The sequence below is a fragment of the Amphiura filiformis genome, chromosome 11, assembly GCF_039555335.1.
Source record: "Amphiura filiformis chromosome 11, Afil_fr2py, whole genome shotgun sequence".
NCBI lineage: Eukaryota > Metazoa > Echinodermata > Ophiuroidea > Amphilepidida > Amphiuridae > Amphiura > Amphiura filiformis.
The window spans coordinates 66,266,446-66,280,733 of record NC_092638.1 but is presented as its reverse complement, the minus strand read 5'-3'; the positions used below and the strand labels follow the sequence as shown (position 1 = coordinate 66,280,733).

At 37.4% G+C, this 14,288-nt stretch overlaps 1 protein-coding gene across 1 annotated transcript in view; it reads right to left on the bottom strand.

Moving 5' to 3' along the window:
- Positions 1-376: 376 nt before the first annotated feature.
- Positions 377-14,288, bottom strand: part of LOC140163873 (inosine-uridine preferring nucleoside hydrolase-like) — a 37,938-nt gene continuing 24,026 nt past the window's right edge. Inside the window, exons 2-4 of the mRNA XM_072187187.1 lie at positions 3,121-3,257; positions 2,019-2,114; positions 377-1,078 (exon numbers count right to left, since the gene is read on the bottom strand). Of these exons, the coding sequence (XP_072043288.1) occupies positions 830-1,078; positions 2,019-2,114; positions 3,121-3,257 (482 nt within the window). The 3' untranslated portion in view covers positions 377-829. The remainder of the gene's footprint in view (positions 1,079-2,018; positions 2,115-3,120; positions 3,258-14,288) is intronic.

Here is a 14,288-nt window from a genome sequence, read left to right as displayed (position 1 = left end):
GGCGAGTCCTCAATAGCCTTTTCGAGATATAGCGTACACAATAGGAGGGCAGTCTTCAATCTGGGTAAAACCCGGCAAATTCAAAAGCCTTTACCCCTTTCGTGCAGCACCATCCTATTGTGTCCCCCATTTCTCGAAAAGGCTAATGTTTATCTCTCAAAGTCTCATGGATATTGCCCACAATGCACTTTGATCTGAAATTGCAAAAGGGCTTATTGCAGATAGAGCCGTCTGGCCCTGAACCCTCAAAATGCTGTAAATATTACTCCACAGCAGTCTGTAACAGTTGTTTCATTTTCTCGTGATCAAGATCTGTAATCACCGTCACTCTCGGTGGTTTCTTTGACAAATGATTCCAGTCCACTACAATCTGACCTCGTACTGGCCCCTGCTAATTCCACTGTACATGAACATTTCTTGCTGTCTTTGATGATATCTGTGTCTATTCCTACTGCCATGGCTACTGGGTCGCATGCTATCCAGTCTTCGCAGCCATAATTCTGGAACATGAAGGTAAAGTTGCATGACTCGTTACCATGGTAACAATATTGTGTATCTCTCGGAAACAAAATCTTGATTGCATGGTGATCAATATATGACTAATGTTGAGTATGATTTCATCATGACATGATTTTATAAAATGATCTGAAGAATCTGGAATGAAGAGTTATTGCTGCCTTCAGCAGTCCATGATGTCCAGCTCTAAGCAAGAAAATCCTATAAAAAGGAATATATGCAGTTCAAGGTAAATGGTCTAGAATGTATGCAGTTCGATGTAAATGGTCTAGTGTTAGGTTCATGAAAGATGTGTGATAAACAGAACAACCAATCATTGTACACCAGCAAGCATCAGTTCCTTCAGCTTCTCATTATGCAAATCAGTAACAACATGGATTGTTTTTGATTGGCCACTGAGGCTGTTCCAATCAACCATCATCTGCCCTCTGGTCACTGTGCCTGTTAACTCAACGGTACACGGGCAGGTTTTATATGTTTTGAGTACACTTTTGTCGAGGGCTACTGCCATAGCTGCCGGATCACATGGTATCCAGTCTTTCACTCCGCTGCAGCTCGCTGTCTGTCAAGAGAAATAAGTTATGTTTTATGATAAATGAAGATGATCAATTGACTGTTAATTATACAGATTCCTATTGCTGAATATGTGCGGGGTAGGGTGTGTAGATGTGTGAGGCGTGTCACTATATCACTGGATACAGAGAGCAGTCTTACCTATACAGATACTAGTTTTACCAAAGCTGAGATCATGAATAAGCAAGTTCGATAATTCAGAACAGAGTGCAATGTGGGTAAAAGTCTGGTGGGATATCACAGCCAGGCCTCACACAGTAATTGAATGGTGACGAACTTTGCACTTTTAAAAAAACCTTTTTATTTTTTTGCCAGTTGTTGGGTCTGATTGTCCCCATAGAACTTTTATATAACATACAAAGATAGTTAGAACCTACCTTGGAAGTACCAACGTTATAAATGACAAATAAAATCACAGGAATTTCCGATCAGTCAAAGTCCATTCCCACAGCCATCTATGGGAGGATTGGGTTAATATTATATCCCCTCTACTGTCCAAGAATATTACCCACAATGCACTCTGTTCTGAATTATCGAATTAGCTTGTAGACTTGATGAATTCATGTGGATGTGAATATGTGCCGGGTGTGTTACTATGGTATGTGGAGGTGCGAGGTGTGCATGTGTCACTTTAGACAAATCCGACGAGCCAAGTAATGGTCAGGATTAAGTCGGCCATAGTAGGGGGCCATCCGCGCCAAACTAGCTTAGTTTGTGTGGATTGCGATCCAAGACGCCCACTATCGAGAGCACATCGGAGCACGTAGCACTTGCGCCGTGTCACAGGAGTGGTAAACACTGCATGCCTATGATACTGGCTTCGCGTAAAATGGATGGATGGCCCCCAGCTATGGCCACCAGTGAGGTGTAGGAATGTGGCTTGTCGGATTCGTCTATATCACTGGATACGGAGAGCACTGGTGTCTTACCTCTGGAGATGCTAGTTTTACCAGGCTGTGATCATGAATAGATTTCATGAATTCTCCTCTTTTGGTCTTCACATTTAATAGGCTTTTGAACCAATTCTGTAATAAAAAATATAATCAAAATGTTATTTTTAAACCCATCTACGAAACAAAATACATCTATTAAAGGGGCCGGGAAAACACAAATGGGCTTAGATAGCAATGAAGACAGTAAGCAGCATAATAAATTTTATAAGAGAATTATTTCAAGTGTACATTCTTTGACTTCACTAACGCAGGTTTCCAGTTGTAGAAAGACACTTTACAACATGGCTTTTCAAGTAAGTTAGAAACCTTAACAAATGGCATGTTTCTATTGCGGCCCAAACACGATCAATTTGATTGATCAATATTGAGGACCCTAGATGCAGGATTGCATACAAAACAATGTTTCTCTTCAATATTATTGAAGAGATTTAATCTAGTTTGATTTTATTGACGGTTTGACAATAAAATCACTATAGATGTTCATGTGTACAGTGCAAAATGGCAAATTTTGTATACACTAGCTCTTGTATCTAGGGTCTTTGATATTAATCAATCCAATTGATTGTGAATAGGCCACATACTGACAAACCACCCCGGGCAAACCACACAGTTTCTACCAAGCCTTGTGCCATTATTCCTTTGGCCTGCATATGTCACAGGTGTGATCAAGCAAAATCAGTCTGAAGTCGGGCATATTTAATTTTCAGTTTTCTATATGATTGCATCAATCATTTGTAAAGCTACATTTTGCAGAAATACCCATTGAAATTGAACATTTAGTTCTAAAGATATGAACAGTCGAAGTGTTTCCAAAACAAGCGACAACAAGAGAAATTATTTCCTTTGTTTAGCTATATTTGAAAATCAATATTTCCGACTTCTGACTGGTTTTGCTTGATCAGTAAGTAAGTAAGTAAGTAAGTAAGTAAGTAAGTAATGAATTTCAAAAGGTATTACCAGAGTAAGTGACTTCCATTTGAAATCTACACCCCCTGTGTGGGAGATTTAGGTCACATCTTCCATAGGGGGAGTAAAGATTTCAACTGTAATATCCCAATACTAATCAATTCATACTAACCATATCCACTGCTTGTTCCAGAGTAAGCTCCCAGGATACGATATATATTGATGTGTTAAAGTCTGAGAGTACGATATAAGCAGCCTCTGGGTCTACATGGAAGTTGAATTCAGCACTTGGTGTGGTGTTACCCTTCCCTGTAATGCAATAAACAAAATGAGATATAATTGTGGCATGATCAAGGGGAATGAGTCACATGTCGACCCTGGTCGAAAATGAGTTTTACATATGTTTCTAAAGAGGACATTTAGAGCTTTCAGAAACTGAAAACCCCATGTTGATATGACTTTTCTTTGCAAAGTTACATTAATTTATCAATCGCTGAAAACAATATAAAACAAAAGAATTTTAAAACTTTCTTTGCCAATATCTCAAAATCAATATAAGCGACATCCGACTCATTTCCCTTGATCGTGTCATATATGCTGAGAGGTAAATGCAACAAAGGTCCTATTTGCTGTGGCAGCACCAGGATTTTTTTCCCTGGGGGGCATGGGGGAAGTGAATTTCATGGGGGGGGGGGGCATCAACAAATTTTGCACAAAATTGCTGCAAAAAGTGAACATTTTCGTAATTTTGGTTTAAAGTGGTGGAGGGCAAACTGGGGTGGGGGGCAAGCAAAACACTTGGCCCCTCCCCCGTAGTGCCGCCACTGCCTACTTGCAAAAGCTGCACCTGAGCTTTCATAGTTTCATTTAATGCACAACCAGAGATTTTCAAAACGTACCCAAACATGATTTGCTATTTTGAGCAATAACACCCCTAAACAGGAATTTATTGTGGTTTTATGACAAATCTTATCCCTAAACAGCAATGTATCTAAAAGCAGTGGCAGCATCAGGAATATTTTGGGGGGATGGGGGTAAAGTGAATTTCAGGGGGTAAAATCAACAAATTTTGCAAAACATTGCCGCAAAAAGTGAACATTTTCGCAATTTTGGTTAAAAGTGGGAGGGTCAGACTGGGAGTCAAGAAAAATATTGGGGAAATGCCCCCCCCGCCATCAGTAGTGCCGTCACTGTGCTAAAGGATACACCTAAGCAGAATAGGAAGATACCACCTTGCACCCCTTATTATGGTCCTGGCGCAAATCAGAAAGCACAAACTTAACAAAACACACTAAGGTAGGCTACACTCCATAAACACACCAAATGGAAGTTCAAAAACAAACTGATCATTTTTCTATAAAATCAGCATTTTTGACCCCCTGAACATGCTTCGCATTCATTCTCTGAAAGTTAGCATGTTTTTATGTTCCATGTGCACCCGGGCATGTGCGACCTAAAGGGGGAGTAAACCCTACAAATAAGCAAACAATTGCCCCCTCCCCCCCCGAAAGGCAATCTGTAAACTGATGTATCATGATGTTATTGTTATTTTTGCACAATCAATTTTTTGTGCTTTGTCAACTTTGAACTGTTTCATTTTGAACTGTTTCAAATTTGTGATTCTGAGCTTCCCTGACCTCAATGAACATATCTTACACTTCCCATAATGCATTTCTCCCATTTCAATTGTATCTACTTGCTATCTAGTGCAACATGGGTTGATAGTGACAAAATGTACCGCAATGAACAGAGCATGTCCAGATCTTGCAAAATGTGTTTATTTCTTGATAATCGGCCATGTTCAGCCAGTCTATTATCAACATAAAAACAAAGGAAAGCAGTACAAAGTATGGGAGTGTCATTTGATGAAATTAGGTGATGTATAGTTGCAAAGGATTCTGGGCAGGATATGGTATTTTCTCTGCACTGATCTATACACAACAGGGGTATATTTGCGCATTGTTGTTGTGGGAATGACAAAAATACACTAAGCATAAAATGACGGTTCACTTTTATGGCAAATACATGCACCTGTATACCAGGCTAACTGGTCCGGTTCACTGCATTAGAATCCTTGTAATCACAGTGAAGGCGTGTCTATTGCTGGAAACAATAGTTTGCTATGGGCCAGCGATCTCAACAGGTCTCTAGAGTTAGATCACAACCCCGTGTGTATATATACTTTGTTCTGTTCTGTTTGTTTGCCTTATTCAGGCAAGCATTCAAGCAGGCAAGTACATGTATACCTATTAATATCTCATTGACCAATTTTTGAGGCAAAATATAACAACACTGTTCAAAATCAAAACAATACCAAACACAACGCAGCTCATTAACTTGCAAAGTTAAGGGTAGACTAGCACGTTGGTTGAAGCAGCCAAAAAATCAATATTCATTATCTAAATCAATATATTATTGCAAAATATCACTTTGATGTTCTGCAAAAGTTCATTCTACAAATCATAATACTTTGAAAATTTGCTTGATTTATTGTTGTTAATGTACCTTTTACACAAGTGTTGTTGTTTCAGCCCTCTTTGAGGAGAGCGAGAGCAATCGCTCTCTACTGCTCTCCTTAAATCTGATATAGGAGAGTGATTTTTAGCTCTCCTTAAATGACCATTCTCTCCATATATTATATTGTAAATGGTCTAAACAACTCTCCTTGAAGGCACTAGAGAGCTAATTAATGCTCTCCTGCAAATTCCAAAAGACAGTCCCTGTTTCAGCCCTCTTTACAACAACATAACACACCACAGGACCTATTTGAATTCTTCTACACACTAATTTTTTGCCAAAGCCCAATACCATTTACAAGATGCTGTGAACTAACAAATTGCAACAGTTTAAAATAGTTGCTAACCTTAAAGGAGCATTTCCCTGTGCCCTCTGCAATAAAATGTGTTTCCATGAATTTCAGGGTGCTTGCCATGAAAAACACCTTTTCCCTCATTGAGCCCCATGCCTAAAACTCCTATATTTGACTGCAAAACTGGATAATAACAACTTCAATCACATTATCTTTATACCATCCAATAGTAAGTTATTACTAAATATCGTAATACAACAGCCTTTACCCCCTTGGATCAGAGAAGATTTATAAGCAGTCCCATGATACAACTGAAACATCCGGGTACTTGAGAACCTGAGTCTACTAGAAATTTCCATTGAATGAATACAGCTGTCAAAAGCTTGATGATTCTCTGCGTACACTGTGTGATGAACGCAGTAGTGAATCCAACCTTGCCAACTCACTCATGAGTGGTTAGTATTTTCATTATTGTATCCATGGTTGTGCGTTCGCGTTGTACTTTGAAATACGCGACATCGGTCGCATCGCGTACAGCTGTTGGCAGCTGTGTCCATTTAATTGAAATTTTTACTTTTAGTATACCGATTTCTTGTACTTTCAGACTTTTATTCCTCATTCAAATGTGGGTCGATAGTAACAAAAAAGAGCTCATTTGAACAGGGTACCGATGTTCTTTTCAGGGATCACCTCAAAACGCTTATCGACCCAAGTTTTTGACATATTTTGAGTGTTTGAAAATCACGTCTTTGGAACGGTAATCAACAGTGAGCAATTGTGTGAAACTCTGTGATTACTAGACTGGTTCTCAAGTACCCGGATGTTTCAGTTGTATCATGGGACTTCTTATAAATCTTCTCTGCCCTTGGATTATCCTGACTGATTACACATGCACCCGGGTCCGCACCCGGGACCTGCACACACCTGCTTAATTTAAGGTTGACATCCTAGGGGTACTGGCAGCACCAGGACTAGGGAGTGTGGTGTGAGGGATGGATTGAGTTAAGAACATTAAGAAAATCAGCACTTTTTTGATCATGTTTCCCCTACCCTCCAATCGGGAAAGATCACTTAATGACTGAGATAACAGTTACAGCCATAGATAAATCCCCCAATATTTTGCCAGGGGGGTGGTCCATATAATCCCCCCAAACTACTGTTGATGCCTGTATGTGGGATTTTGATCAAATTAACCTCATATTTGGCCATTTTATCCCCCTAAGTGCAAATCAATATGGCAAAATCTGCCGCCAAAAGGTGATTGATTCGGGGGGGGGGGGTCACTCAAATATGACAGTGTACGCATGCGTGACCAAATTTTTTCAAACACCCCTAAACGAGTTTTACCCTACCAGAAAATTTAGCCCCTTAATAAGGTAATTTGATATAGAATTTACCCCCTAATGAGTTTTTGGCTAGTAAAAATGCAACAAATGTACCCTTTTTGGATTCGTAATTTACCAACAATTTGAGAAAAGATACCCTAAACAAGTTGTTCAGTTTCAGAAGACTACCCTTATTCTTGAAAATCAGTGTTTTTTAGACCCTAAATGCATCACGCGCGTAACTTGCCTTGTCTAAAAAAACACCCCTTTTACTTGTTTTTTGGTCACGCATGCATACAGACCATTTATGTGAGTGGCCCCCGGCTTGATTCACTATACTTCAAGAAATATTTTCAAACCCCATCACCCAATAACAAAAAGAAATTACGCCACTGGTTACAGGTTGGTGGTCTAAAGGGTCATTAGTCCGAAAAACCCAAAATCTTGGTTATAACACCTTAATCATTACACAAACTCTAACCCTAGACTTTACCCTAACCTAGAGTCTGAAGTTTTACGTTTTACGGAATACGGAAGAAAATCACGGAATCGGAGGTACAACACGGAAAATGACATTTTTGTATGATGTGACAAATAAGTGTCAAAAACAATCATGAGTTGTGTATGTCAATTTTTATGATAAAAATACCGTTTAATAATACCGCAATAAAGGTATATTACCAAGGCTTGAACCCCCTATATCCCTTCAAACTTCGTAATACTTGGCCTATTATCGTGTGAATATTCCAATCAGACAATATTGATCGCGATATTGAACACTTTATTGTATTGTGATATTAATATCATTGTTTATACATTTTAAGCTTTATTCATGACACAGATTTACAAATTTTACAACACGGATTACAACACGGAAAATGGATTTTAGAAAATGGTAAACTTCGGACTCTACCCTAACCCTAACCTATAACCTAGAAGCCCTAAACCTAACCCAAACCCTAAACATAACCCAGACTCTAATCCTAACTTTGATCCTAACCCTAGACTCATCCCTATTCCCAATCCTAACCTGAAATGCCCTGAACTCTTTTCGGACTAATGACGAGTGGCGTAGATTTCTTTTTGACATTGGGGGGATGGAGTTGGAAAAATTCTTGAAGTATAGTCAGTCCGCACCTTTTGGCGAAAAATTTTGCTATTTTGAAGCTAAACTGATGAAATATGGTGTAAAAATAGAATAAACTTGCACTTGGGGCTAAAATGGGCAAATAAGAGGTTAATTTGGTCAGAAACCCATTATCAGGCATCAACATTGGGGGGATGATTGTATGGACCATCCCATCCTGGCAAAATATTGGGGGGAGCTATGCCTATGCTAATGATCCTTCGGACTATAAATAACAAGATAACAACAAAACCCACCAGGCCCGCAACCCTGCAATACAGTCAATTTTAAAGGCCTATTCAATGATCCCAGAGAAGGTGAAAAAGATTTATTAAAATTGTTTATAAATTGCCTAGGAGGCTAAAAGTGACGGACAAGTCATTAAAATTGTCATTATGTATTTCTGCTATGAAAATATTGACAAATAAACCAAGGAAAACAGTTGAAGCCCCATTCAAATACATGTAGTTATTTTCTCTACTAAAGCATAGAATTTACAGATTCATGTGAAATGTCTCACTTTGTCTTTAATACACAGCTTTTTACTTTTACCGCTAGCAGAGGCTATGTTTGCACATCTATGACACTAACAAAGGTCCCACAATCTGAATTTTGATGATTTTTACAATCCTCTGGATGAGCAAATAGGCCTTTAAGGCATGGAAGACACATTCGTCCACGACCGAATTTGAGATTTTTTGATATTTATCAACACTAAGATGTATTCTTTCACTTGAAACTGATGAAATACAACTTGCTAATATTTATTTGTATTTTTGCTTGATTTATTTCACTCTTTTCAACTCTAAAAAGTCACGTGGCTCAAGACAGCTTAGTAAATTGGCGGGAAATAATGAGTCACAAATGCGCGAATGCGAAATAGTGTGATTACGCGCGCAATTTGCGTCGCGTGACGCGGTGCAACTCTGCGCGTATGTCCAACGCAGTCAAGGCGCATTCGGTATGCTGTTAACACCAGCAAATGTGGTGTAAACAAAACAAAAATTTGCAGTCACAATGCCACTTAGATTTTTAATTATTTTGAATTTTGGCGCACTGAAAGATATTTTGAAAAAAGAGACGAATTTCAAAAAAATAAAAAAACCTTCCCTAAGTTCAGGTCTCTTCTTCATGAAAAGCTAACTGAATTTTTTTTTACTCTGAACAGATTTTTTTTTTAAGTTGTCACAAAAACAATTGGGGTAAAAAAGTGAATTTTTGTGATTTTTTTAAAAACTAGACATTTTTGAATAAATCTGACGTCACCATGGGATTCCTTGACTCATTTCCTTTCCAAAAATGTATAGTTTTATATACTTTGGACATACAATTCAGAAACAATGATGCTCTAAAAGGTCCATGCTCTCTCCCATTACTCTGGCCTTCATACACAGTGGAAGTAAAACACAAAATAAATATTTCTTATTGTTTTGAATTTCACTTCTTTCTAGTTTAAACAAGCAATGGGCGTAATTTGCTTTCTTCATTTGCTAAAATTTTGACAAATTTTATCAGCAATCCTCAGACCTCATTTCACCACTTTCAATCATATTCACATCATTTTATGTAAGAGAAAATATGAAGATTCACAATATATTTATTTATTTATTTATATGTTTTAACACCAAATGACTTAAAACAACAGGTGAAAATATATAACCACAAAAATTGATCATGCACACACACCTACACTTCAACAATAGAACTCAATCCAAGAATAGAAATATGCCTATAATTATTTGGAACACAATTTACACCGGGCTGTATAGTGTTATTCCCGCATTTTAATTTTGACACAATTCAGGTAAGTCACAACTAATGTATATAGCTAGGTAGTTTTCTTCCAGTATACCAATTTGTAGTATATTGACCAATTCAAAAAAAGGTTTTAATAAATGACAAAATTGATCATAATACTTTGTGAGTAGTTTGTCATTCCGTACAGTTCTGTGTAACAATAGTCATGCTCCATTGGAGTATAGCTGAATGACCGGTTCTAAGTAGTACAAACAAGTTCACCTGCATTATGACAATTACGATGTTGAAATAAATTAAAATTGGACTCTTTTTCTGAAATCTGATATTGAGAGTTTTAGAGAACTGCACTTCCTTTGATGCACTCATTTGATTTTTTTTAAATAAGTTGTATTAAATATTTGATTGGCTTCAAAGGACATGAAATAACATTGGTTGAAGTTTATTTTTATTAAGGTTATTAATTATCTTAAACTGTTGTGATTTGGTAGTTCACAGCATCTTACGAATGTAGTGAGCTTTGGCAAAAACTGCATTGCTCAATTCATAGCGAGCGTGTACATGTAGACGAATTAAAATACCACAGATATACTTTTATAGGTGCTGCGGTTCTTGAGTTACGTTGTAAAGAGGGCTGAAACAACAACACTTTTTTTGTAAAACGTACATAACTCATTAACAACAATAAATTAAGCAAGTTTGCAAAGTATATGATTTGTAGAACTAACCTTTGCAAAACATCAAGGTGTTAATTTTCAATAATATATTGATCTAGATAATAAAAACAAATTGATTTTTAGGTTGCTTCGACCAACAATACCTCGTCTACCCTTAAGCCATGATTTGCCAAACCAGATTTTTGGAATTTGTGATCAACTGCAGAAATGGTTAAAGGAAAAGTGATCAAAAAGTATACTCCCAATCTCATGAAAGTGCACGTGGCTGTCAAAGTTGGAAACCATGGTTAAATAATAACGTACAATTATTTGTAATCAAGCCCATAGCCAGGATTATATCATGTATATTGAAGGTGCAAAGGGCCATAAAAAGGACCTTTTGTGAATTTAAAAAGGGCTAATTTTAATGTTTTTACCCCCCAAAAAAGACCTTTTGTACTTTTTCCACTTTTTCATCCTTTTCTTTACAACATGAAAATGATCAATGTTTTAAAACAATTAATGTCTTTTTCACAGACTTTTCACTTTCAACTTGATGATGGCATACTTCTACCAAGACCCACAGCAAGCATATTACCAAGACCCATGGCAAACATACTACCAAGACCCAGCACGGCAAGACCTCCAAAAAAATTGCTATAGTTGTATTTCACAAATCACAGATAGCCTATTTTTAACAAGTGCCGCTGGTGCAAGAAATTACCACACATTACGATACAATCTCGGGATCCACACCGTCATAAGTGCCACAATGCCTAAAAATGTTCCCACACCTAACTTTCCCGATATAAATTTTGTGCGCGTGGACATCTCAGATTCCCCGAAGGTGAAGATATCTGCCTACTTTGATGAAGTTGCAGATCGTATCGACAATGTGGAGAGGAGAGGAGGGAGAATTCTGGTCCACTGTTACGCCGGCGTAAGTCGAGGGCCCACTTTGGTGATAGCCTATCTGATGAAACACAAAGGGCTGACATTAAACACCGCTCACAGGTTGGTGATGGAGCAAAGGCCAGTTGTGCAGCCAAATTGCGGTTTTTGGCGCAAGTTGATACGGTACGAGAGGAAATTATTTGGACGAATTAGCGTTGTTGTGGGTAGCAATGGCTGTTAAATAACAAATAGACAACAATGATCAACTTTAAGATTTAGAAAAAGATTAGATAATAATTTATGAAGGAATATATTTATAGCAAAATGCACAAAAGGATGCCAAAGTTGACCAATATCAAACAAGTTGCTATTTGCGGACCACTTGGTCCATCTTCAAAACTATGTCTCTACATGTGACCCATCACAGCAAAACCTGGCAGTTATATGCAGGGACAGGCGATTTACGCGGAACTTTTTTCCCGTGCAATTGGCTATTTTTTTTTTCCTACGGGCAGGGATACATGATTTGCACTGAAAAAAGAGTTCCGCGCAATTTGCTATTTTTTCCGCGCAAATCGCCTGTCCCTGGTTATAGGCAATGACAAAATAAAACATCCTGTTCTACAGTTGTTGTGTTTTTGCAAATGACTCTAAATATCATCAAAATCTGTAAATAAATTACTTTTTTTGTTGCAATTTTTCTCTCATTTTGCACATTTTTTTTTTCAGTCAAAATATCTTTTTGCCCAAAACAGCCAATTTTACATGAATAATTGCTGTGAGATAGTGAATAGTATGCATGAAATGAGTATTAGAGAAAGTTATTTTTAATTGTTTTGATTGAACTTAGTAATTAATAATTATGTTAATCAATTATTATTATTATGTTTGCCCATGAGAATTATGGCTTTGTTAAGATTTCTTTTATTTTGATCATTCCAATACTTGATGAGTAATGATCACATTGCACTATCATCTGGGTTATTCAACTTTGGCCACTCTTAATCTTGGACATAAGATATTAACTCATCTTTAACATGTTGAATCGTAGTGTAACCACACCTGATGGCAATGCCCTACTTATGTGCAAGAGTTCTATACCTATTGTCTTGTTTTCCTTGTAAACCTTACAATTAAAATGTACAAGGTAATGTGGTTTCATTAAGAAGGAACTTAATGTCATGGGTTTGTGATTGTCCATAATGAAAGGAGGAGTGAGAAGTATGTTTGTGAAACAATAGAGAGATGTGTAATGACATCATTTGATCCTGATTGCTTATTGGTTAAGAAAGTTTAGTGTAAGTGATTTTGAGAGTTGGAGAGAGGAGAATAATATAATTTAATTTAGTTAGACTCGTGATATGAGGAGATAAGTAATGGTCAAGCTCCGCTTCTAGATAGCGATATATCTTATTGTATTGACACTATATAACTACTAATAAAACAGTAGATGTAGAAATACAAGACGTGTGAAGTTTGGATGTGTTAAATGAGTACCTAACCACGCAACCCAACCAACCAACTTCCCAATAATTGCATAATACACACACAACAATTTCGGTCAAACTCAGTCCACTTTTAGCCAAAAAAAGGCTGATTTTACACGCATACAGGAAATTTTTTTTAAATCTGGGTCGGTCTGGCCCATAGAACAGATTTTTTTTCTTCTTAACTGAGTTTAAAAGAGCTGCTTTCATGTTTTTAAGTGACTCCTCACATGTTTAAACTTGGATTTAACTTGGAAATCTTTTATCATTTTAACTTGGAAAGCTTTGAATGGCACTGCACCAGAGACTTTAATGAATCTTCTTCTTCCATATACTCAGAGTCGCACACTTCGGTCTTCTGATAAACAATTACTTGTCGTTCCATGGGCTTCATCTACATTTGGAGATCGAACCTTTTCTGTTGTTGCACCCACACTTTGGAACTTGTTACCTCTGAATATAAGAAACTGTGATTGTTTTCAGACTTTTAAGAACTTGTTAAAGACTCATTTATTTAGCAAAGCATATACCAAACATAACTGATGTAACTGACGTATGTATATAATTGTACTTGTTCTTTATGTATGTTAATGTTTAATTGTACTTATTTGTTTTTCATGTCTACGCCTCGGAATAGTTCTACTAGATTGATGGCGCATTACAAATTGCTTATTATTATTATTATTATTATGTTTAATGTTGAATGTAAAAATAGTGATTTTATGTACTGTGCCAAATTATATCCGGGGGAACTCTCATGAAAAGGTGGTACAGGGGCATGTGGTTGTCAAGGGTCCCTCTTGCAGGCTTCCCTCTTGCACTTCCCTGACAGTTCCAAAAATAATAAGACCCTCAATTAGGGATTATGCTGCAGTACTTTAGCCCCATTTCAGTATAAAGACTTCCGAAGGTGCCGCTCTTTCTCCCACAATTCAGGAAAATTGGTAATTTTCACAGTTCCATAACCTATAAGGGGCCTATCATTTTTTTTGGAAGTGAGGGGGTCCCAAATATACTGGGGGTCAAAAATTTTTGGAAAGAAAAATAGGGGGGAGGTCATAAATTTAAAAAATATTAATTTTTCACCCTCCATATATTGGGAATGTGCAAGCTCTGGGGTGAACTCTGACCCTCTACTTTTGGACCTTACTCCTACCCCTGACTACACTGCAAAATATTTTTCACCCCCGAGATTTAATTTTCACCCCATGTATTTGGATTTTCTGCAAGCTCAAGAGTGAAAAACACGGGAAAACAACCCCCGACTTTCAGGCCTTAATGCTACCCC